This window comes from Neoarthrinium moseri (genome assembly GCF_022829205.1).
Source record: "Neoarthrinium moseri strain CBS 164.80 chromosome Unknown scaffold3_Wmoseri_CBS_16480, whole genome shotgun sequence".
NCBI classification, from domain to species: domain Eukaryota; kingdom Fungi; phylum Ascomycota; class Sordariomycetes; order Amphisphaeriales; family Apiosporaceae; genus Neoarthrinium; species Neoarthrinium moseri.
The window spans coordinates 524,911-547,318 of record NW_026055117.1 but is presented as its reverse complement, the minus strand read 5'-3'; the positions used below and the strand labels follow the sequence as shown (position 1 = coordinate 547,318).

General features: G+C 53.4%; 4 protein-coding genes across 4 annotated transcripts; 2 read left to right on the top strand and 2 right to left on the bottom strand.

Moving 5' to 3' along the window:
• Positions 1-6,838: 6,838 nt before the first annotated feature.
• Positions 6,839-7,506, top strand: JN550_001543 (uncharacterized protein; the record flags this gene model as incomplete). Its single annotated transcript, XM_049312739.1, has 2 exons — positions 6,839-7,253; positions 7,376-7,506. The coding sequence occupies 2 exons, from the start codon at positions 6,839-6,841 to the stop codon at positions 7,504-7,506; spliced, it is 546 nt and encodes a 181-aa protein (XP_049176394.1).
• Positions 7,507-7,632: 126 nt separating this feature from the next.
• On the bottom strand, positions 7,633-9,513 carry JN550_001542 (uncharacterized protein; the record flags this gene model as incomplete). The annotated part of the gene is made up of 3 exons (XM_049312738.1): positions 7,633-8,586; positions 8,998-9,161; positions 9,282-9,513. 3 exons carry the CDS (start codon positions 9,511-9,513, stop codon positions 7,633-7,635), a joined length of 1,350 nt encoding a protein of 449 aa, XP_049176393.1.
• A 1,335-nt stretch (positions 9,514-10,848) lies between these two features.
• JN550_001541 (uncharacterized protein) lies at positions 10,849-11,382 on the bottom strand (the record flags this gene model as incomplete). The annotated part of the gene is made up of 1 exon (XM_049312736.1): positions 10,849-11,382. One exon carries the CDS (start codon positions 11,380-11,382, stop codon positions 10,849-10,851), a length of 534 nt encoding a protein of 177 aa, XP_049176392.1.
• Positions 11,383-11,408: 26 nt separating this feature from the next.
• On the top strand, positions 11,409-14,386 carry JN550_001540 (uncharacterized protein; the record flags this gene model as incomplete). Its single annotated transcript, XM_049312735.1, has 7 exons — positions 11,409-11,450; positions 12,022-12,241; positions 12,315-12,524; positions 12,569-12,886; positions 13,198-13,608; positions 13,665-14,283; positions 14,338-14,386. 7 exons carry the CDS (start codon positions 11,409-11,411, stop codon positions 14,384-14,386), a joined length of 1,869 nt encoding a protein of 622 aa, XP_049176391.1.
• Between the last annotated feature and the right edge of the window lie 8,022 nt (positions 14,387-22,408).

The window sequence follows — 22,408 nt, the reverse complement described above, 5'->3', positions numbered from 1 at the left end:
ATGGCAAAGATTGAAGTCCTCGGGTGGGTTTCCCATCCCTATCGTATCAACTGCATGCCTGGGATGCAGGTGAGGTTGCATTGCTCGTACGGACCCGGTACCTCACTGCAAGTCCGCGAGGGGCAGTCCAATAACAGCAGCCGTGGCGCTGAAGGCTTGGGAGCAGGAGCAGGAATTAAAACGGGTGCACATGGCCCAAAACTTGGAAGAGGAAATTAGCAGGCTGATAGCGAGACCGTCTTTTTGACAGCTTGTTTGTTCACGGACTTTGAACCTCGAGAATGGCAAAGACCGTAAGCCCGTGCCGCTGCAAATGCGCGCACCCATCGGCCAACTCCCCCGTGGTCGTCCTCTCTGTAACATCCGCACTGCAGACGTGCAAGTATTCTGGTACAAAAGATATCCTAGCTTGCCTAGGCCAAGGTCTTTCCAAGGATTTCCTAACCCCCCTGCTCTCTCTGGTTTAAAGCTGCGATCCCTGTCCCAAATGCCTGTTCCTGAGCACCCCCTGGATCCTGATGAAGCTTTCGCGCCGGCAGTAGTGTGTGGTTGAATAAGGCCTTTGCTGGACAACTTCAGAGTCAATCAGGGCAATGCTCCGGGAAAGTGGTCCGTCTTTTTCTCTATGTCATCTCATATAATAGGATTTTTAAGCAAGCACCCTGGTCCCAAGATACACTGGACAAATTGGGTGGATGAGAAGTCGGAGAGGTTAGCTGTCGCGGGTATTCGAGTCAGCTGTCACCTTCCGAAGGGTGAACCGTGCTTCGTCCCCTGGTCGCCGCGCCGGTCTTTTGGAAGTCAATTTTTCAGCCGATGACGTTGTCTCAGACGAGTCCCGCTGTCTTTCGTGAGAGCCCAGATCAAAGGATATCTGGTTTCTCCCAGCAAACTCTCGGAAAGACGCAACTAGCAAACCCACACGATGAGGCCTGATGTTTGTACAGAAACCTGCACGTTCCGAGAGTATCTGAAATCTCTTCCCGAGGCTCAATTCTTTATCGGACCACGTTTGAAACACCGAATTCAGATGACAGCTCCAAGATACACGGTGGAGTCGGTGGTAGTCTGGTACGGGTCACCACTAAAGTCGCGCCTTGGCGTGGCGGACGCGACATCCATCTGCGTATTACGATCGTGATCGGGTTCCGTGGAAGGCTAGATGACAAACCACTGGCTAGTTCATAACGGTCAACATTGGCTGCTCGACTAGGCAGCACCCGCCCCACCAACCGGTTGGGAGGAATCCATGACCTGTTCCCCCTATAGCTCACAGGTTCTGTTCTGGAAACCCCAACTGCTTACATAGTGTTCTATATCGGTGGTGTTTTAGCTATGAGGCTCTACATGCTTTCTATTTTGGGATCCTCCCGCTTCACATCTTGTTGTCCCAGTAGTATAAATCATTCTTCAACAAGGACGGCTCTCATTGTGCCTCTGAAGCTCGTGGCACGGAACTTTTACTACAGGAAGTTTCCGTGAGACTTCATGCGTCAAAGTCATCATCCTCGTTCTTGCCGCACACGTCTCCCAACAGAGCGCTCTAAATGTTGAAGACAGCACACTTCAACCCACGAGGCATATTCTCGATATGCCTCATGATTTATTGTCCAACCCGAGCTTTTACTGACACCTTGCCATATATGGCCGTTCATTTTGACCCCATCCTATCTTGCTGATGATGCCCAAGCATCTTATCATTCAATATTCCGCCCATCCCTGTCACCAAAGTCTGTGGGATTGGATATGCCTGGCATGACGAGGGCTCAAATGAACGCGATTGACGAATCATAAGCGGTGCTCCGCGGGAAAGTTCCGGTGCCCTTCAGAGCCCACTACTAGGCTACCAGGCTACACAATTAAGACCCATGCTCTTTTGGCGTTGTGTCGACCGCCGAGGGCCCACTCTAGTTTCCCATCAGGAGATTGCCATCTTCCTAGGATAGGCATTTCACTGGATTCGGGCTGTCTATTGATAGCCGCAGAGATCTTCAAGCATACGCTACAATGCTGGTATGATTCGATACTCGGACTGTTTGGTCGCCTCCGCCACGTCCTTGTAGACCGCCTTCAAGACCATCAGTTAGCAAGGCTCACAAGGCCAACAGGCTATCAGGCAATTCATACAATCCATTAGAGGCTCCAGCATATAATGCAGGTCGTCTCTTAACGGCCAGTATCATGCGGGTGAAAGCCTCCGTGCCCAATGGCCAAGTTCAGCCATCACAGCTTCAAAGATGGTTGGGGTATGATTAACCCAGCAGCGCTTCATCTTGGTCCAATGCAACCCATGGCAAATAGTCTCAAGATGTCATATGCACGTAAGTGTTTCAACACTGCCGACAGGGGCGGCGAAAACTCTCCGCGCGGCTCCAAATCGCAAATCTCGCGATGCAACCCTCCGCAACGGGGTCGGTCCCTGGGCAATGGAAGCAGGAGACTTGACTGGTCATGATCCATCGACCACGTTGCCGGTCTGCCTACTTTCCGGGAGATCGTCATCCCAATTTTGACAATTCCCATCCTGTGAGATATGTACTACACAGATACTCGCAGTCACTTTGATCAATTCGTTCGTCGTAGTGGCAATCTCTCGGCTAGCCTTGTCATCGCTTAGAGCCAGGACCCGAACTCGAAAGATGGACAATCTTCCAGACGTTACGGGGCAAGGCATGGCACGGAGCCCCAATATTTGTCGCGAACGCGTGACACTAAGGACTTCACCCCTTACAAACCTCCTATGAACTGCGTCACAACTTTCCCTGGTTTAGTTAAAGCAATTGGCCTTGACCTCGGAAGATCGAGAAGCCGTACCAGGAATTCTCACAAAACTGTCGTTCTGACATATCATTTGATGAGATCGAGAGCGCTGGGACATTCCGAAATTGTTACAGGCATTTCAGCAGCGACATTTTACCTGACCAGAATGGGAAATCCTGACGGGATGCGCAACCAATAGAGGGACCACCTAACCCCTTTGTGGTTCGCACAGAGCCAGCGCATCGCCAGACCTGGAAGATGGCCTACCTGGACATGCCACGACTATTGACCGCCTCCGACTTTCCTAACTTGCCAAGACTTACACTTACGGATTTGAGATAGTGAGAGCTCTTGCTGCAGTGAGAAAACCTGATTCCTTGCAAAGCCTCTCAGCCCCTATGGGCCGGCGACTATTTGCGTTCGCAGATCAGGTCGCAGTTGATTTCTAAGAATATAATCTGGCAAAACGGGGAAGGTTGACAGTCGATCCGCCACCCCGTATTGGAGCCTGCCTCCTTCAGGCACAGATATTTGCCCCACAGCCTTGTATGCGGCTGTGGAAGGCGAAACCGACTGCGGTACGCAACAGCATGATATCTAGTTCTCGGTAGAGGACGACCCTACATTGACCTCTAGACGGTGATCAACTCGTGTTCGTGTTTCCCGCCGACGGCTGCATACGCAGGGTTCGGGATGTGGGAGTATGAGATCTGCTTAGATGTCCTTGCCCTGGAAATACCAACCATCCATTCATCCCCTGGCGTGTGTGCGGTGTAAGAGCGTGACAGGCACCTTACATCGACCACGTTGACGACCAGTAAGGGCCAGGAAGCGACACGATTCTCCTCGCCATCATCCTCCACTAATGCCGGTCTGGCCTCACTCCGGAGTAATGACAGCCAAGGGAGCAGCCAATGCTGCCCTGGCATGCCGGCGTATAACCAGGTCCATTATGTCAATAGGAAATCCGCCTCTGCCCATGCGAGGCGGTAAATCAAAGTGTCATGCTACCAAACGAACATCGCCTTGAACTCCGGAGGAAGAGACGAAAGAAGGTTCCTCATTGGAGATCCGAGCAACCTGACCCAAGAGCCTGGATGCGCGCAAGCGCTACCCCTTTTCTCATGCTACTGTAGCCGCCTCGTCGTTCCTGCTTGAGGGTGCATTCGGGTCAGCTGGAAGGCGCACGCCAACCGGTCCCGATCTACTATGCTATATTGAACGGCCGTTATGATAATGGGGGCCCTTAATTCCGGCGGCAGGCACGGCACGCATCCAGCAGAGAGCCGGTAATCCTTGATCATATCTCATTGTCTCAGTTGGGAATCTCACCTGGGCTCGATACCGAGAAATAGTAGATTGAGGTTCGTTCATGAGTCTCTTCTTCGTCGAGAAAGGGGTATTCCTCAGTTTGAGCCACAGCACTATCTCGTGTTGTAATCATAAAAGAATACCAATTGAATTACTTCCAGCTGTGTTCCCCATCTTTACGAATTTGCAGGTCAAAGCGGCTCGTCCGGTTAATGTGGTTGGTTATCTATTTAGCACAGCATGCCGTCATAAGTTAGGTAACGCACACAGCTCGTTGGACCGTCACGGTCTCGAGTAGATGAGATTGAAGCTGACATCAGTTACACAATATACGCCACATCATCGCGATGTGCCTTGGCTCGGCACGGAGGGCTTGTATCAGGATAACGAGCCCAAGCGCGTGCCACAAGCAATATACGACATACGATGCATGTACATGTTGTCCCTGCAGGACTTGATTAAACTACAATGATTTCATGGTGACCATCTGGTGAGATCAAGAAACAGGGTCCTCGCGGAATGCTGACAGCACTATACGCAAGCATGGATCCTGAAGCTATCGGGACAGTAGGCTCTCCTGCTCCATGCACCGGACTGCAGTGTCGGGAACATCCACTCAATCACATTTGGAACCCGTGATACAACGTTGCTCCTTGGCTGATGTTTACCGAAAGTACACCCGTTCCGTTTCAGGAAGCTCGCCTTTGCCTACCCGGTCCGGACGCCACTGGGTTTCCGGCCACCGAAGCACGATGAACCGCTGCACACTTGACAGATCTTAGGCTCTTCAGGGGTCTCTTCATCGACAATTGAGCATACGCGACTTGGGTCTGAGTTCTTTGTTGCTATACCAGTGGGATAAAGCCATATTATCCGGATCAGGCGAGGGATTGTGGCACTGTGGATTTGTCCTTTGATGGAACTACTTAGAGGAAGACAACCATAAACACGAAGTATCTTCTCTCGAGGTTTTTAAAGAGATGGGTTGTTCATAGACGAGGAATCTCCATTCAAGAGTGTTGCGCGTTGATCATCATAAGGTTTTGCAGTCCATACACGTAGTATCGCAAGCTGGGTTCTTACTTCCTGCCAAATGTATTTATCTGGATCTAGACACTTCATCATCTAAGTTTGTTCATGTTTGATATGAACAAAATGTGGTAGTTCTCTGTGGTACTTAGTTGGCTTGGCTTCATGAGGGGGGGGGGGGGGGGGGGGGGGCATATATTCAGTTACCCTTCGATGCGTAGAGCACCTTGTCTTTGCAAGTTGATTGTATCTGGACGATTTCTGGAGACGAATTATGATATATGTAACTGATATGGATTCACCCCTGCCTCCTTGATTCAGCGACTAAACATGAACACTTGTTTGTTGCATACTACTGATGACAGAGACGGCGAGTTACGGAAAGTCGACAATGCCTCACATAGCATTGTTAGCATTGCAATGGTAATGTAAGACACCAAGGCTTTGTTATCTTGCCAGAGTGGACTGCATAAGAGTATAACTTGAACCTTGGGTTGTGCATCCCGTATTACATATTCCCAGGCATTTGAGTATATTAGTTCCTGATGTTCTCACGCGGAGCATCTTCTCTCGCCACTTAGTGCTCAGTACCAGACAGGTAAGTGCAGCCCGCAGAAATGACTGACCGCTCAGATCCCGCAAGGGATGATACGGCCGATCAACTCTGTGAATGTCACCGGCCAATTCGCCACCTGCCTGATAGCCATGAAGGAACGCAAGCCGCCTGTGAGCATATGGAACAATGGGACGATGTTCTTCTTGAGTTGCGGGAGCAGCTCATAGCCGCGGATCTGCACGCGGCACTCCTTGAGTCACACCATCCTGTATTGCGGCGACGCTGGAATTCAGATGCGCTCTGTAGTCTGCTGACAAGCATGCGTCTCTTAGAGATGTCGCACCCACACTCCTCGCGGTTATATGAGTTCGGGTATCGATGGTTCTTGGTTGCGGCTAGATACCTACCCCCTAGGGAAATTGCGAAGTTGGAAGAGAGCGTTGATATGGAGTTTGGACGAGCTGCTATTTTGAAGGAACTGATTCGGCAGGAAAGTTCGCCAGAGGAAGTCAGAACAGTGTAAGTATCTAAGCTCCTCCGTTGACTGCGGCAGAGAATACACCTGAGGCCGTTTTATGTGTCTTGAGGCGTTGCAATCGCCGAATTCTTTGTCATTCATAAGTTGGCTCAAGAGAACCCTTTGACCCAACAAAGGCAACACTGTATGCTGTGAAAGTTTTCCCCCATGTTGTTCAATGTAAAGCATGATTATGCAGATCTTTGTTGAAGGTTCGATGATGAAGAGCCAGTATATCGGACCGACGATCTGCGTATACCTATGCTTGCCCGGCTTGCACGGCCTCCACGCCGGCACGAGAGGTGAACACCATGGTCTCTATTGAAACAAGTCGACCACAAAGGAGATTTGGGGTAGCCAATCATGCCGTCCAATTCAATGTGGTTTACACGTCATCCGAATCCTAGGTTAGAGACATGGTCGAGTGAGACAGATGTTCCATATCTAGCGTGGTGTCAGGAGCCAATATCAACACACTACGCGCTGTTGCGTAAATTCAAATTGTGCCACGAAACACCCTCCATCCTCCGTCAGGAGATAATTGACAACAAGGAAATATGTGAATGCAGTGGTGCTCGAGCCGTCAAAACATCTACTAACACATCCGGGCAAGAAAGGGTGAGCCGTCACTCAAGCTTGGCTCGTTGCCTGTCCGAGCGAGCGCCATGTCGACCGAGATGTACAATGGCCGCCGCACGTCTGCGCTGTATTTTCAGTACCTGCCCGAGCTGCCGGCCCAGCCGGAGCCCCTGAGTGTGTTGGAAGTCATACTGAGCGCGTATCTGTCGGATTACGATGAGCACCAGACGGACGACCCCAACGACCCTGAACAGTTGTACATTGATCTTGCGCTGAACACGGCACTCTCGGCTTCGACCGACGCCAAGAATCGCTATGGCTACGCAGAACTCCGCGGGTTGTTCTTCAACATCACGCTGCATGCGCTGCTGTCGGACTACAAGGGCCCGGGACTCAGTTCAGGCGTAGAGAGGTCGCTGGATCGCTGGGCCGAGGTCTGCGTTCGGAGCATGACAATCCCGGAGCAGATGCGTTTCCTGCTCAGCTTGGAGCGCGAAGAGGGTGAGTCGAACGTATTCGCCTTTGTTGTCCCCTTCTGGTCAATGTTCCATGAACTCGGCCGGCGAACTGCGGACCCGATAACGCGGATATATCAAGAAACCCACTTACACTATGAATGACAGAATGGACAAGGGCAGAGACCGCGGAGGAGATTCGTGTGCAGTGGTGGATCTTCGAGGGGATGGGGCGGAGGATCAACGAGGCAGCCGACAGGCTTGCTGAGAGGATGCTTGAGGATGCTCGACGTCTATAGTATATTATGAACCCTTCTATATGCAGCCGGTATGTGCGTCTATGTATACGTCTAGACTTCTATCTTTAAGCAACTATTAATGCAAGGAGGCGGGCCGGTTTCCGCTGTCTTAGAGAAGTTCTACCCCTACACGGTGAACTCCTCGATCTGCCTCTCGATCTGTGCCATTGGATCCAGCTCCCTCGACTCCTTCTGCAGCTCGAGTGCCTTCTTCTTGAATTTCTCATCCCCGAGCACTCTCTCCACAGCATCTTTGACTTCCTCCACCACCGGCTCGGGAGTGCGGATCACCAGGCCGAGGCCAGAGTACTCGATGCGAGCCGCGACCTCGGCCTTCTCCTGGCCCAGCTCGCCGAGCACCACCATCGGCACCCCGTTGCCGACCGCATGGCTCGCGCCGCCGTAGCCGGCGTTGAAGATGAACACGTCCGCGTAGGGCAGCACGGCGTCGTATGGGAAGTAGTCCAAGACATGTGTGTTCACCGGGACGGGGAAGTCGTCGGGAAGTTTGCCGCCGCGCTGGCCGACGGCGACCACGACGATGACATCAGTGCGGTGCTGATGGGCTCGTATCGCCGGGAGCAGCGTCCGCTCTGGCGCGTGGTCGAGCGTCCCCTGCGCCACAAAGACGACCTGCTTCCCGGCCCCGGCGGCGCCTGTGACTTCGGGCCACCAGGAGGGGTACGCCAGATCGGGGCTTACTCCCTTTGGCGGCAGCGTGCCGATGAACCGAACCTTGGGGCTGCGAGTCGGATCCGGATATTCGAAGCTGGGCCCGCAAAGCTGGAGGAAGATATCAGAGGTCAGGCAGAAGTCGTCGAGGCGGAAGTTTTCGGGCCAGCTGGTGCAGCCTGTCTCCTTGAGGCGCTGGATGTGAGCGTCGCCCAGTGCCCGGTACGCGAAATTGTGGACAAGTTCCAGGATGTACTTGTTCCTGGCCCGCCCTGTCGGCGTGTCATCGAAAGGCAGGCCGGGTCCAGCGTAACCTGTAACCTCACTGTCGAATAGAATCGGGTTTATACCGAGACAGATGGTCTTGGGAAAGGATGTATAGCCCTCTGGCAAGGGTGATCCGAAATACTGTGGGAGTAGTCAGCAATTTGTCAACCGCAAATATTGATCAGTGCAACTCGTAGAACTCCCGGATAACATCGTCTGTGCTGTACACGCTATATCGTGCATGAGGTCAACTATGGGTATGATGAAGCCTTGGGCATGGCTGCAAGAGCAATCCAGAGTCATAAGCTTTGCAAGACTTCCCCCACTCAGAGAACCACGGGAAGAAGAATTGGTCATACAAGTCTCCGGTCCGGACTCCATGACCCGAAGGGTTATCACGGTGTAGAAGATAATGTGCTGAGTTTTCCATCGATCCACTTTATGGCACGGGAGCTCGAGGGATCTAGACAGTGCTGTCCGGCATGCATTGAATAAGAGGCACTTTGGATATAGCCTTTCGACCCAGGTACTGAGCGTACAAAAACAACTTACAAAGGAATGTACTGCCATGGCTCCAAACTCATGTATCACCAGAACTTGCCTCGCGGGGTCTCGGCGGTGAAGCATCTCGAGGGCCTTCCGGAGTTGTTGCGTGTGCCTAGGAATGCTAGCGACAAATATATGCTCGAAGGCGTGTGCCATCAGTTGGCATGGCACTGCAGTATCACGAGTCAGCAAACCATGTTCATCCCCCCAAGGTTCTGTTTAGCAAGGCATACAACTCTAAAATGCAGAATCCTTGCAAAATGCAGGAGGTAAAGGCTGAAGGGACTCACTCTTCACATTAAGCGCAGCAATTACAGCAGGACTGAAACATGAAAAATCGAAAGGCTCCAGCGGAGACCATTCGGCGCCGGCTCGCGTGATCTGATCTTGGAACTCGGGCGAAGAAAGGAACAGAGCCTCGAAGCCTTGCTTGATCAGGGTAGAAGCAACCCGCAGCAGCGGGTTGACATGACCCGCAGCTGGCGCTGCCACGAACACAAGCAATGGTCCTTTGCCAGCCATGGTGCAACGTGGTTTCGAAGTGAAGTTAAGAGTAGAACGTCTTGTTTCAGGAAGATCGGTAGTCTTGGTGGACCACGGTAGTTACAAGATTGCCGAGATCTACGGCAGCTTTATTCGAGCCGCAAGCACAAGGGCCTAGCTCGAGCTCGGTCCACCGGGTAGATTATACTCCTTTTCATCGTGGGTTCGTCATGGTGACTGACAAATGCAGTGTGGTCAACAGCTAGGCATGGGGGTGTGGCGGATCGTCATTGGACCGGTGACTATAGTGTCTTGTAGTTATCCACTTCGCTCTGTCTACTGCTGACAGGATCGGAAAAGGGACTAACCCACGCTTCCTGATTAGGTATAGACAGTTTATGGTCGGATCGCGAGATCCAATATTTTTAATTTTTACTCTGGTTATCGTGGTTTTTGTAGCCCGGCCTTATACCACATAACGCGCGCCGCTGAGTCACAGGGACTCGACTGCACAAGCAACCGGCTGCACGAGGGACCGAATTGCTATACGTAATCTATCATCAACGACGCATGGAGAGGTCGCACAGAGCAGCGTCTTGAATTACTATTCACTCCAACCAAAATGGACCCAAAGCTCGGTCAGGGACTGTCTTCTGATTGGATCTGATCCATAACTCAATTGTCTTGAAAATCACAGTCGAACGCCACCGAAGTGATTGCTGGACTTTAGTTGCCCTTAAGCAACCTCAATATGTGGTTGGGATATTTGCAGGGGACGATGCGTCTCCGCAGAGAAGAAACTGGTGTAGCTCGGCGCGCTTGAATGTCTGCTCTGGCTTTCTTAAGTCTGCTTGGAAGAGCACCGAGTCTTGGAAGGATGGAATGGGCACTTTTCCCTTCCCACGGAGTACAAACTGTCTGCATTGGTAATCTGACGCAGGATATCAAAAGATATGTCCAATGTCAACGCGAAGATGCCGGCCGCCTCTCTGACTGACAGCAGGGATTAACTGTGCTGTATCCACCCAAAGAGTGCCTCTCGGTGAAGCCTGTATCCTTAGGAACATGCCGTAGAAGGATGCAACATTTAGAACCAGGGCCCTTCGCTTCAAGGGGAACTAAGAGCATGTTCGAAACATCCGGCGCAGCTTTGCTCGCCAACCCGACTTAGCGGCGTCATATCGTGCTTTGACGACGTATCCAAAGCCGGTATGGGGAATTCAACGGCTTCGTGCCTTCGTTGATGAGCATCAACACAGCAGACTCTTCTAGATGGGTACCGACATGAAGGCGAGCGGTGCAGGTAGAGCCGGGTTGGTAGAGCGAACGCAAGTCGCCCTGTGGTCGCTTTCAGCATTCTTTGGTCTGCAACATTCAGCCAGTGCTTTGACAATCGGCTGGGGGTGTCTCTTGTGGCTTCTTGTGTGAAGCGGCTCGTAATGACCGTCTTCCTTGTCGCGGGGCGTAGATGGGGAACCGCTTCAGTCCACCACATGTCTTGCAGGTGATGACCAAGACGTCGGCCCACGGTTTCATGCCACCCTTGCTCTTATTCTCAACGACCGAGGTACAAGTCTCGCCTTCCACCATGAGGGTATCGCAATATCTGCAGACCTTCTGTTTCACGGCAGAGGTCAGGCGGATCTGGGCCTTGAGGGAAGTGGACCGCATATCCGTGAGCAAACGGCGGGAAGCGGACTGCATGAGGATGGCATTTCCTGGCGACTTGGTCTTGTCTTCCTGTAGACCAGTGGTGAGCCCGTCGGCAGCGCCGGTGCACTGTGCAGGAGCTTGAATCTGCTCGCCCTGGCGTGTACCACTCAAGTACGAGGCTGCCTGGTAGAGGTAGGATATGCGAGAATAGAGCGGCCGATTGGGGACGTTGCCCGCCTGCTTTGGTTTGGCCATGGCGACCGGCGGAATGGGCCGTGTCAATGGGGTCTTGGATATCCAACAGACGGTCTGACGTGGGGGAGGTGAGACACGAAGCTGTCAAGGGAACTCTAGTTTGAGCTTCAGACTCACTGCACACTGTAAGTCGTGTCTGTGTGGGAGCTTGTGCTTGAGCTTGATCCAAACCAATCCCATCTCGTCCTGGCAGCCTGGCAGGCCTGGGTTGGTTGCCCAAGTGGAAAATCTGGGGAAGCACTGCCGGACTTCAGCCGCTAACTCACATTGTGGCGCCGGCCGGTGCACAGCCCCCCAAGATCCGCGGCCAGTCCGCATTGGGGGCTAGCGCAGCTGGCTCTGGCTGTCCCGTTGCATGCTGGTGGTCTTTTTGTGTGGCTGTCTGGGCTATCTGGGCTGTCTGTCTGGCACGTCTCTCCAGAGGGACTGCGCCGCACCACCACTTCTGCCACCTGTGCTCATTGCTCGTTGCCCGCTGCCCGTGCACTCACTGTGTGCCTGCCCACCTTTCTCTCTTTCCTTCCCTGCTAAACCCCCCCCAAACCCCCCCCCCCCCCCTGCTCCTGCCAGGTCCAGCTCGATTGAATCCGTCAGCCGCCCGCAACCCCCAACATCCAGTCACACATTTCTTCTCCTCAGCCTCGACCGACCGTCCGTCCTGCTTTGTCCCATCGATTAAATTCGCCAGAGGACAGCTCTCGACTCGACGCTGGTTGTCTGCATCGCCTCCCTCACTTCTACCTCCCATCTTCCTTCTTGTTTGTTCGTGTTGTCGCGCACCTCGGCGGCATCCTGATCGAGAACGCCAAAGTCGCAAACGCGCCAGACGTCACAGCTTACTCTCTGGACACGACACCCAGTCCGCTACTAATCTCACTCGACCAACAACACCGTCGCCACCACAACCACCACCGCCATCATGTCTGCCGAAGAGGATCTCATCGACTACTCCGACGAGGAGCTGGCACCCAACGATGCCGCCCCCGCCAACGGCAAGAAGGCTGATGCCGCCGCTGCCGGCAACAACGTCGACAAGAAGGGCTCCTACGTCGGCATCCACTCCACTGGTTTCCGTGATTTCCTCCTGAAGCCCGAGATCCTGCGCGCTATCACCGACTGCGGTTTCGAGCATCCTTCGGAGGGTTAGTCTACCACAAGTCTCACTTTCAAAGCTACACCGGTCAAGTCCACATGTCCATCCCTCCCTCCTTCTTCAAGCGTCCGTCCATCTCGCAAGCAAAGCAAACCACATCGCATCGCAAGCCAGAAAAAAAAAGAGCCATTTCAGAGTCGATGGGAGAAGGAAGCGCGCGCAACGCGACCCAGGCTTGGGGACCCGACCGGCCTACCGGTCGCTACGGAAAACGTGCCACTCTGACGGCACTGTTTCGTGCCATTGCACAAGACAATCAAGTATCGTCAGCTTTGCGGGACCGCGATATACGCGACTCCTCGTCTGATCTGGCATCGGCGGCGGTGATTTACTCACTTGCCCCGTCATGGCGTTTGTCATGAATACGCCAAGGCCCTCCCTGCCATGTCTAGATCTATAGACGTCGCCTGGTCCGTTGGCAGCCCTGCCTTCGGAAGCATCTATGAGGATGGGGGAGAGGCGGCCTGACATGCAAAGCAACGTCATGGATTGCCATTTGTGGAGAGGCTGGCCGCCACGGGGTGGAATGATAACTGAAGAACAACACCTGCCACGGCTATGCTGCGATGATGGGCGGACCCTTGTCGATGTCCCATTCCGTTCACATCCTCCGCTTACCAACTCTTGGGAACCTTTGTCTAACAAAACGTCGCTACCTGCAGTTCAACAGACTTGTATCCCTCAGGCTTTGCTCGGAGGTGACATCATCTGTCAGGCCAAGTCTGGTCTCGGAAAGACGGCCGTCTTCGTCCTGACCACCTTGCAGCAAGTCGAGCCCGTCGCTGGCGAGTGCTCTGTCTTGGTTATGTGCCACACTCGTGAGTTGGCTTTCCAGATTCGCAACGAGTACAACCGCTTCAGCAAGTACATGCCCGACATCAAGACTGGTGTCTTCTACGGTGGTACTCCCATCGCCAAGGATGCCGAGATCCTCAAGAACAAGGACACCCACCCTCACATCATTGTCGGGACCCCAGGTCGTCTGCAAGCCCTTATCAGGGACAAGTATCTGCGCCTCGGCAGCGTCCGCATCTTCGTCCTCGACGAGTGTGACAAGATGTTGGACCAGATTGGTAAGTCGAGAGAGCAGTCCTAACAGCCATACGACCCAAGCTAATCGTGTGGGCAGACATGCGCCGTGACGTTCAGGAGATCTTCCGCGCCACCCCGCAGCAGAAGCAGGTTATGATGTTCAGCGCCACTCTCTCGGATGAGGTCAAGCCTATCTGCAAGAAGTTCATGCAGAACCCCACTGAGCACTACGTCGATGAAGACACCAAGTTGACCCTCCACGGTCTGCAGCAGTACTACATCAAGCTCAGTGAGGCTGAGAAGAACCGCAAGCTCAACGAGCTTCTCGATGAGCTTCAGTTCAACCAGGTCATCATCTTCGTCAAGAGCACACTGCGTGCCACCGAGCTTGACAAGCTTCTGCGCGAGTGTAACTTCCCCTCCATCGCCGTCCACTCTGGCGTGAGCCAGGAGGAGCGTATCAAGCGCTACAAGGAGTTCAAGGAGTTCAACAAGCGTATCTGCGTTGCAACTGATGTGTTCGGCCGTGGTATTGATATTGAGCGTATCAACCTGGCCATCAACTACGATCTGTCTGCCGATGCCGATTCCTACCTTCACCGTGTTGGTCGTGCCGGTCGTTTCGGAACCAAGGGTCTGGCCATCTCTTTCGTCAGCAGCGACCAGGACCAGGACGTGCTCAAGGCGATTGAGAAGCGTTTCGAAGTCGCTCTTCCGTAAGCTCACTCATTATCTTCAGCATATGAAACGAATACTAATGCCATGTCTAGTGAGTTCCCTAAGGAAGGTATCGATGCCAGCACCTATATGGCTTCGTAAGCCGACTGCGTATAATGTGTCTCGATGTCACTATCAGACCCACCTTAGGATGTGGATGTGGCTGGATGGGTTTCCTAGATTATAGGCAAAGAAAATTTTCCGAAAAAATAAGGTGGTCTGGGAATATTGCGGTTTCTGTATGATAAAAAAGGCTTTGCTTTCGATATGGAGGCGAGTACGTTCCAAGGCACCAACAGAGGACACGCTGGATGAATATCTTTTGGCTTCAACGCTCATGACCAGCTCGCGTGCTTTGCTTAATGCCTCATGTGTTCCGTCTCAAGCCAACTCATGCGTACTTTGACCACTTGTTGTCCTACAGACTAGACCAAATTCTGATTCATTGCTGAATTTAGCCGTCTAGTGGAATGCGACGAAAACCTGCCCAGCTCGTATGTCTTCCTCTACGTGCCTGCTCTACATGTTAATCGGCCTTGAAGCAGTGTAGTCTTTTGACTGCGTCTGTAGTCGAGCTTTTCTAATTGTGTGCCATGATCATCAGCCGAGTTCACCTTTGTTATCCTTGCTAGTATAGGCGAAGGAGGTATTCCGACAGTCCATTGAACCACGCCCACATGGGACAAGGTCAGACAGACACAGACTCCTCCACACGGCGCAAGTGCAACCAGCCCCGGGCTTTCTTTGCGGGCTGTCCTTTGGGGTCTGTTGAAATCCAGAAGGGTGTATATCATCGGATGTGTACAATCACCTGCAGCTCTCAAGAACGATGTCAACCAGGATGTCTCATGGTCTGCCTGGTACGGCTCGTACCGCTCACTGCGTGAGCCGATGAAATCCCACCAGAAGAAGTCTCTCCTTCTCTGTTCTTCGCCGCATACACGTGCTGTACTCTCGCTACAACCTGGGATGTGCAGACCGGTGTCTGGGCTGAGGGCATGTGAAGCATGACTGTAGTGCAATGTAATCTCATGAGGCTATCAAACCCGTGTGCTCTAGACAAATACACATCGTCGCCGTCTGGGTGGATATCGTCTGGGATCTTTTGAATCAAACTTAGACGTACATGATAAGATGGCAGTTCGTTAACGTTCTTCATATCTAGCCTCTATCGACTTGTGGACCTGTCGTGGTGGAAATGCTGCTTCCCGACTGATATCTCTCTGCTCGTTCTCGGTGTTCTGCCACCATCGAACCTCTAGTCTACCCAATGTATCAAATGATGGCACAAGTTCAGCCTACGACCTTGGCCGTTCCCTATAGCTGCTCATTTGGCCAGCACAGCTCGCAACGCCCCTGAGAACAACCCGATATGTGAATCACTCATCACTCACAGAGTCAAGGTTAGCGCCAAGGCCTGTTGTGGCCTTGGCCTTTGATCTGATCTTGACCATTCCCTTGACCTTTGGGACATTTTTTCGGGTCCCCTTTGAGCCAGGCATTGCCACCATCACTCTCGCCAGATGACTTCCAGCCTGCCCGCACCATCACAGGCAGACATCGTGACGATGTAACTCCAGCTTGGCCCTTCTTCCTTCGTCACCAAGAAAAGACTCAAGTTTCAACTTGGTCATCAGTCGCCTTCGAGCTCCGTTTCTCGGCAACCACGCCTCCCAGCTTTACTCACATGGTCACACCCAAAGCGTAAGACAGGGCAATGACACATAGGCCGCCCCTTCATGGTCATCTTTGCCGTCTCTTGCCGTCCTGCTCATCCCTCATCGATGATGAATCTTCCTCTGGAGGAGTCATCAGCTCAGATGGCTGGCTACCCGGACAGGCGGGCAGGCAAGCAAGCAAGCAATTAGTCAGTCGGGTGCCGAGTCTCTAGGCAAGTCTCTAGGCAAGCTGGAGACCAGCAGCCACCTCCCGGTCCCTAGGTACGGCTGAATGTCACGATATCTGCCCAAGCCCGGCAGCACCACTCTCTCTCCCACCGCTGGAGGTGGCCATCAACCCCGTCCGCCACATCCGGCATAAAGCATCCGTAGCCTCAAGCAGCCGCGGAAGTGCGGGGAATGGATGAGACGGGTTGTCAGCTGACGCGCTTCTGACATGTATCCCTGGGCTGCCATCCGAGCTAAGCAAGGGAAGGGAGGGACAGGGCGCTTCGGGCTCTGTCAGCATCGTGAGTGAGGGGTTCCATCCCGGGTGGGCGATGCGTTTCTAGCTGTGTCCATGGTGTTTCCAGCCAGGCACACAGGCAGGCAGGCAGGTGATTCATCATATTTTCACGCTGCTACATGTGCATCTTGGACGCTGCATGGTCACGTAGTGGGTCGGGGGAAGCAGTCATCCGTACGAAGCAACGGGTGTGGCGCGTGTGGAATCGCCTGCCTGGGTGCCCTGGAGGAAGTGGATGCTTGTCATCGCAGTATTGCATTCGACTTGTGCAATCCGCCGCTGAGAGTGACACATCTGGGGGCGGACAGGCACTTTTGGTATAGAGCACTATCTGGCTAATACCCACCGCCTATCTGGGAGGCACCGCTGTTCACGTCAGACGGCCATGGTGCCGATGGACGACGAACCTTGGCCCGCTATAGTAACTCTTCCTTCCAATATAGACCTGGTCATTAGGGTGTAAGAAAGCTGTGCAAGGTGTTCCAAGGGAATTTTCGTGTATGTTTGCGGATTCACGGCAAAAAGCAACCCTCGTTTCTGATATGCCAAGGCCTGTTGCTCTGTTGCCTAGCCCGCACCACCTTACTTACACACGTGCTGCAAGCAAGGTTAATCACACCAGATGCGACTAGAGTTTGGCCAGGGATCTACACGAGGCGTTGGCTGCCTATTCGAACTCCATCTCCCTCGTCAAGCGAAAATCAAAAGCTTCTAGAAGGTCTTGAGAGGATCTAGGGGAGCAGGAGGATCTGCCTGAACCCAAATTTAGGGGCACCGGAGAGCAGGATTCTATTCTACTACTGTAGTACCTACTGGCAACCCCGTGCGTTCATCTCCGTAGGATCGCGGATAGTATCCACACCTGTGGCACAGCCCGAGGAAGCAATGATGCCAACGCCGAAGGATCGCCTGGCTGCAATGCTTCTTGTGTTCATGCTGCTTGCTGTGCTGTGCTGTGCTGCCTGGCGCGCTGAAAGTCGCCCGCGATCCTGCCGAGCTTTGGTGGGCAGGTGTCGCCGCTATCGCCAACCCGCCGCATCCGGCGCCAAACCTGGCCGAATCATGTTGCGAATCCAGGAGGAGTCCGATGTTGGTCTACATGCTTTGTTTGGAATATGTCATCAATATCGAGGCAGGTGTGAGTGGCCGGTGGAGATGTGTGTTCCCAAAACATTATGGACGAAGCTTTGGTCTCGCCGAGTGAGAGGGGCTACCACAGTTTGTACTGTCTTGTGGTTCACATCTCGTGTGCAACGGAGCTGACGATAATTCGTCACTAAGTTCGTTGGTTCCGGTCTACTGCAATACTGTCGGCGACCACGGGCACTGTTACAGAAGACTCCACAAACTTGTGTGAATTGAACGACCTTGTTCATAATGCAACGGGGAAACGCACTGCATCGTCAGTCAGGTGCATGATGATGTTGATGGCAGTGCTTGCTCGAAAAGTTATTTTGCGTATTTAGCTCACGGCGACGGCGAGAGCGATATGGGCCGCCGTCATGGCAAAGACCGCGCGAGCCCTTCGGCAACTGGTCGCAAGTGTCGCGTCCCCTAGCCATAACCCAAGTCGAACGAGGCGTGTGACCCGGAACCGACCCAGGACCATCTGCGTTCTAGACAGCACCATTCACGATAGTTCACACCTTCGTAAGAATGTCTCGGACTTTCCTGGCCCTTTCTCCAATGACATGCGTGATAAAGTGGTTTGACCATCAACCCCGCTATGGCTGGCTGTGCTGCACTTACTCATGCTGACCTGGTTGAGCTCGGCTGCCTCATTGGATGGGGGCTGGGTTTGGGGACGGGCTTGGCGGGCTAGAAAGGGGAATGTGTAAGCAATTCGTTCCGGGAACACTGGGTGAGTTCCATGATCAGCTCTCGTGACTGCTCTTCGGGGAGGCTTTTGCATTACACTGCTCGCTAGTGCTGTCTACTAAAGGGATTCTTCTCTGGAATCTTAGGGCCCCCGACTACTGAGCTTTTCGCTGCTGAAGGCCTCGGTTGGCGTTCAGTAATGGCGTTCAGCGCTGTGAAGCCTATGAGGTCTAACCGCCGGTCGAGCGCAGTGACTCAGTAAGGTAACTCTTCTGCGGCCGCAATACTGGCGCGTGCACTCTCACTAGCGCCGGGGACGGTTGTATACTAGAAACCCGCGCGGCAACAAGTTTGATGGACCGGATGCTCTCGTCAACCCGTGAGTGTCACAGAGGGACGAGTCAATCTTCCCCGTGATGTCGATGACCACCGAGGCTGGCCGTCTGGGTCATGTTTGCTGGCAGAAAATTCCTACCAAGCTCGTGAACGGTAGTTGTCATGCCACAATCATACCGAACCGCCTCGACACTGTCTGACAAGCATGCCACCATCTCAACTACTTGCGTCAGGCAGAATGAATGAGCCATAGTGCCTTTATGCCTAGACGCCGGTGCTTGTCACGCTCCTTGACGCCAACACCCAAGGCTTACTTCCAGCAGACACTCCGGCTTCGCTAGGGTCAGCCTGTGTTTGACAAGGCGTGATAGCTGAACCTCCCGTTGTATCGAATTCAACATGAGATGAGGGCGGCGTTGAGTCATAGTCGTGGGGACAGGCAAGATTTTGGGCAGTGATCATTAGAGGCCGGGTGTTGATTGGCTGTCATTTGATTAGCTTGCACAGGTTAGCGCATATTGGTCATAGCCACGGCTGCAACCCTGAAGGCCAGCCTGCCCGCGATATGAGCCTGCCTGGGGGACCGATGAGAGTCCGCCTTGGTACAGTTGCTTGCAATATGCCCTGTTTTAGAGGATGTCGACTTCAACTGTGATCGCCGTGGCTGATACGCGGGGTTGCAGAAGGCTGCTTAGATGCTTATTGCTCGTCTTGGGGGCCTAAGACAAGCGCCTTGCCGAGACAAAAGGTGCGATACTCTATCTGGCAGCACTGCTCAACACCTTCAATAATAACCCGATATGGGTTACTCTGCATAAAGGTGGGATCATGGTAGAATGATGGTTAAATCAAGATAACTAGCCATTTAGTCGAGTACCTCTCCTTCACACACATATATGCGTATGTACATACCCAGAGGCTGGTTGCCGCGGCGGACATGTTCATCGGTCTATAGCCTGCATGCAGAGTACCATAGCAACGCAGTTTCACAATCACTTAGTTGCCATGAACGAGGCACGAAACCTCCACAGCACCCAGAAGCAATGGGATATTTGGCTGTCATCTTAATGGTTCTGTAGAGTGAGAGTACAGTAACTTGAGGAGAGGCGACCGGGCAGGTCAGTGGCTAGCACCATTAGCCAAACGCCTAACACCAAAGCGCGAGGCAATTCGTCACGCAACTGCAATACTATGTATGATCCGTCTCATGGAGGCAAGAAGATGGTCTCGCTGGAAATGATGAGTTGCAAGATCGCTTCATTCGTCGGCCCGGGAAGGGTGAAAGGGACGAATGGCGCTGGAAGGGTTTGCCGGCTTCTGAGGCAGTACGGCGACCGGTAGGGTCGGTACGTGCAGTTCTGGTATCGCTAACGACAAGGCTATCAGAAGGCTACGGCGAATGAGAGCGGTACCCAGCCGGGGATCGAGTGGGCTCTAGGAAGCAGAGCCAGTGGGAATGGCAGTGTTTCTCTGCAAACCACCCGAAGTCTTTGCTGTTGTTGTACAAGCTACTCGATCGTGATGCGGTGAGCAAGGTCGCATCACTCACTCTGTCCCTCGACTTTTCGCACATCTCGATTCCGAACGGCCAAATTCTATGCTCCATCGGGACTCGTGCAGTTTGCGCTTTGAATAGCATATGGGGGAGTGATACCTACTTGGGCGCACTCAATCAATCAATGCGTCCTCCAGGGGCTTATCACAGCATGATCGACTTTTGGTACAGTGTCATATCCAAATATATCGTTCGCAGACTGCGCAAATTGCCGTGCGTTTGCGGTCCTTGCCAGAATAGTACCCCTAAAACACGCAATGCCTACGACTACTAGATTTAGCAACGGGCAGCTTAAGCCATGAAACAACCCCATCACTTCCGAGTCGCGGAAGCTGCGCAGCTATTACGTTAGCCAGAAGGATTGGATCTACGCTTTTTTGCTCTCCTTGATGCAATAGCACGACTTCTGGCATGCTGCTTTCTATGATTTGCCGAAAAGAGATTGCGCTTTAACTAATGGCGAAGTAAGTGTATTGCGTCTGCTTGCTTCCGTGGCGTGGCCAGAACGATAAGCTGCTGTGTAAGTAATGTACAGTACACTCCCAACGACAAGCTGACGCAATGCTGGGCGCATTCGTAAATAGTGGGTTACTCCGCGGACGGTTGTGGAGATGGGACCCATAGCGTACTTTTGGTCCAATTGCCTCGTTGGCTGGGGCTGTGTGCGTTGCCGATTAGGGACGCGCAGTACAATCCCGTAGCTATGGCTGTTCATCTCCACGATTGGGGCGTAGATGGTGATTGCGACACGCAGTGCTTGACCCTTCACCCTGAACAATGCATCCAGGAGATACTCTCAACAACGCATGGGCTGCGGACGTAGAGGGCGAGACATTGGGCAGTGTTCATCAACAAACTCAGCATGGCCAAATCGTGCAGGCCTGCAGACAGGCCTGCCGAAATCCCGTAAGACGAGGAGCCCTCAGCATGGTAGTGTAATGGCAGGCAATGCAACTCAACAGACCCAGACAAGGCGTTCGGGGATAGCCTCACAGTTTGCCGTTGGACAACACGAGAATACTGCTGGCTTGGCACGGCTGATTAGAAACGATCGAGACGGACGAGCAGATCGAAGCACAGAAAATTCGCCATCTGGATGCGTCCAGACCACCCAGCTCAAAGCCAACTTGGCCGTGGCGCTGGCGCCGGTCAGTAGATGTGGTTGGTGGTGTGGCCAAAAGATGAGAACAGTCATCCAATCCCTCCGCCTGTTCCTTTCCCTGTGCTGTGGCGACACAACAGGACCGGCACATCTTGGGGGGCATTTGACAGCTGGCAAATTAATTAGATCACGGCTCATGAGAGTTGAATTTGGCAATACGACTTTTGGCGCGCGCAGAGGACGGGTAAGTAGTAACTACCCGTGGACCTGTCGTATCGTATAGCGACAGACGGACTCTCTGAATCAGCTTTTGCTTTCTTGCACGTACCCGCCTGCCTGCCTGATTGCTGATGATTTGATTACTGCTGCTGCTGCTTCCTTCTTCTTCTGCTTCTTCTTCTTCACCGCAAATAAAAGGGTGCAGAAACGATGACTCTTTTCGCTCACTTTCTGCAACCCCCCCAGTGCCAGTCAAAGTGTACCGATTCTGCCAGCCATTCCCCCATTCTGCGCTTGTGGTCGCAATGGCCGCTGGGTAGTGCAGCATTCTGCATGGCACTAGGCCACATTCTGGCAGCACGCTGGCAAGGGTGATTGCGCGGTGGCAGTGGGACCCTCCCTTGAAGATGACACAGTTGGCTCGCGGCAGCCAGTGGCAGCGAGACCACGACGCGGCCACCAGGCCCAACTCGGCGCTGCCCATGCACGGTGATTCGTACCTTTGGGGGAAGTGGCTCTAGAGACGCCCCAGCCCCGTGCTTAGGGGTCGACTCCCTGGGCGCCCACCCACCTGGCCGTGGCGGCGGCCAATCAAGGTTCCGGCCACGCTGGACAGCCTGCTGGCCGCACGCCCCCCCGAGTCTTGCACAGCGGCCCAACCCCGTTTTTGCGCGCTCTGTGGTAGGCTGGGACCTGTGTCCCCCTGGTCGTCGCTAACGTGTGGCTACTCCAAGCCAAGTCCTGCTGCTCTGGCTTCGCTGTCTGTCGTCCCTCAGATCTCGCGCCCAGCCCAGCAAATCCCATCGATGCCCCCCCCATCCTGCCCATCGACGGTCCCATCGTTGCCGGAAAGTGTCTGCTATTCAAAACTCGTTTGTACCCCAGCCGTGTCGCCCCCCCGTTTCTCCTC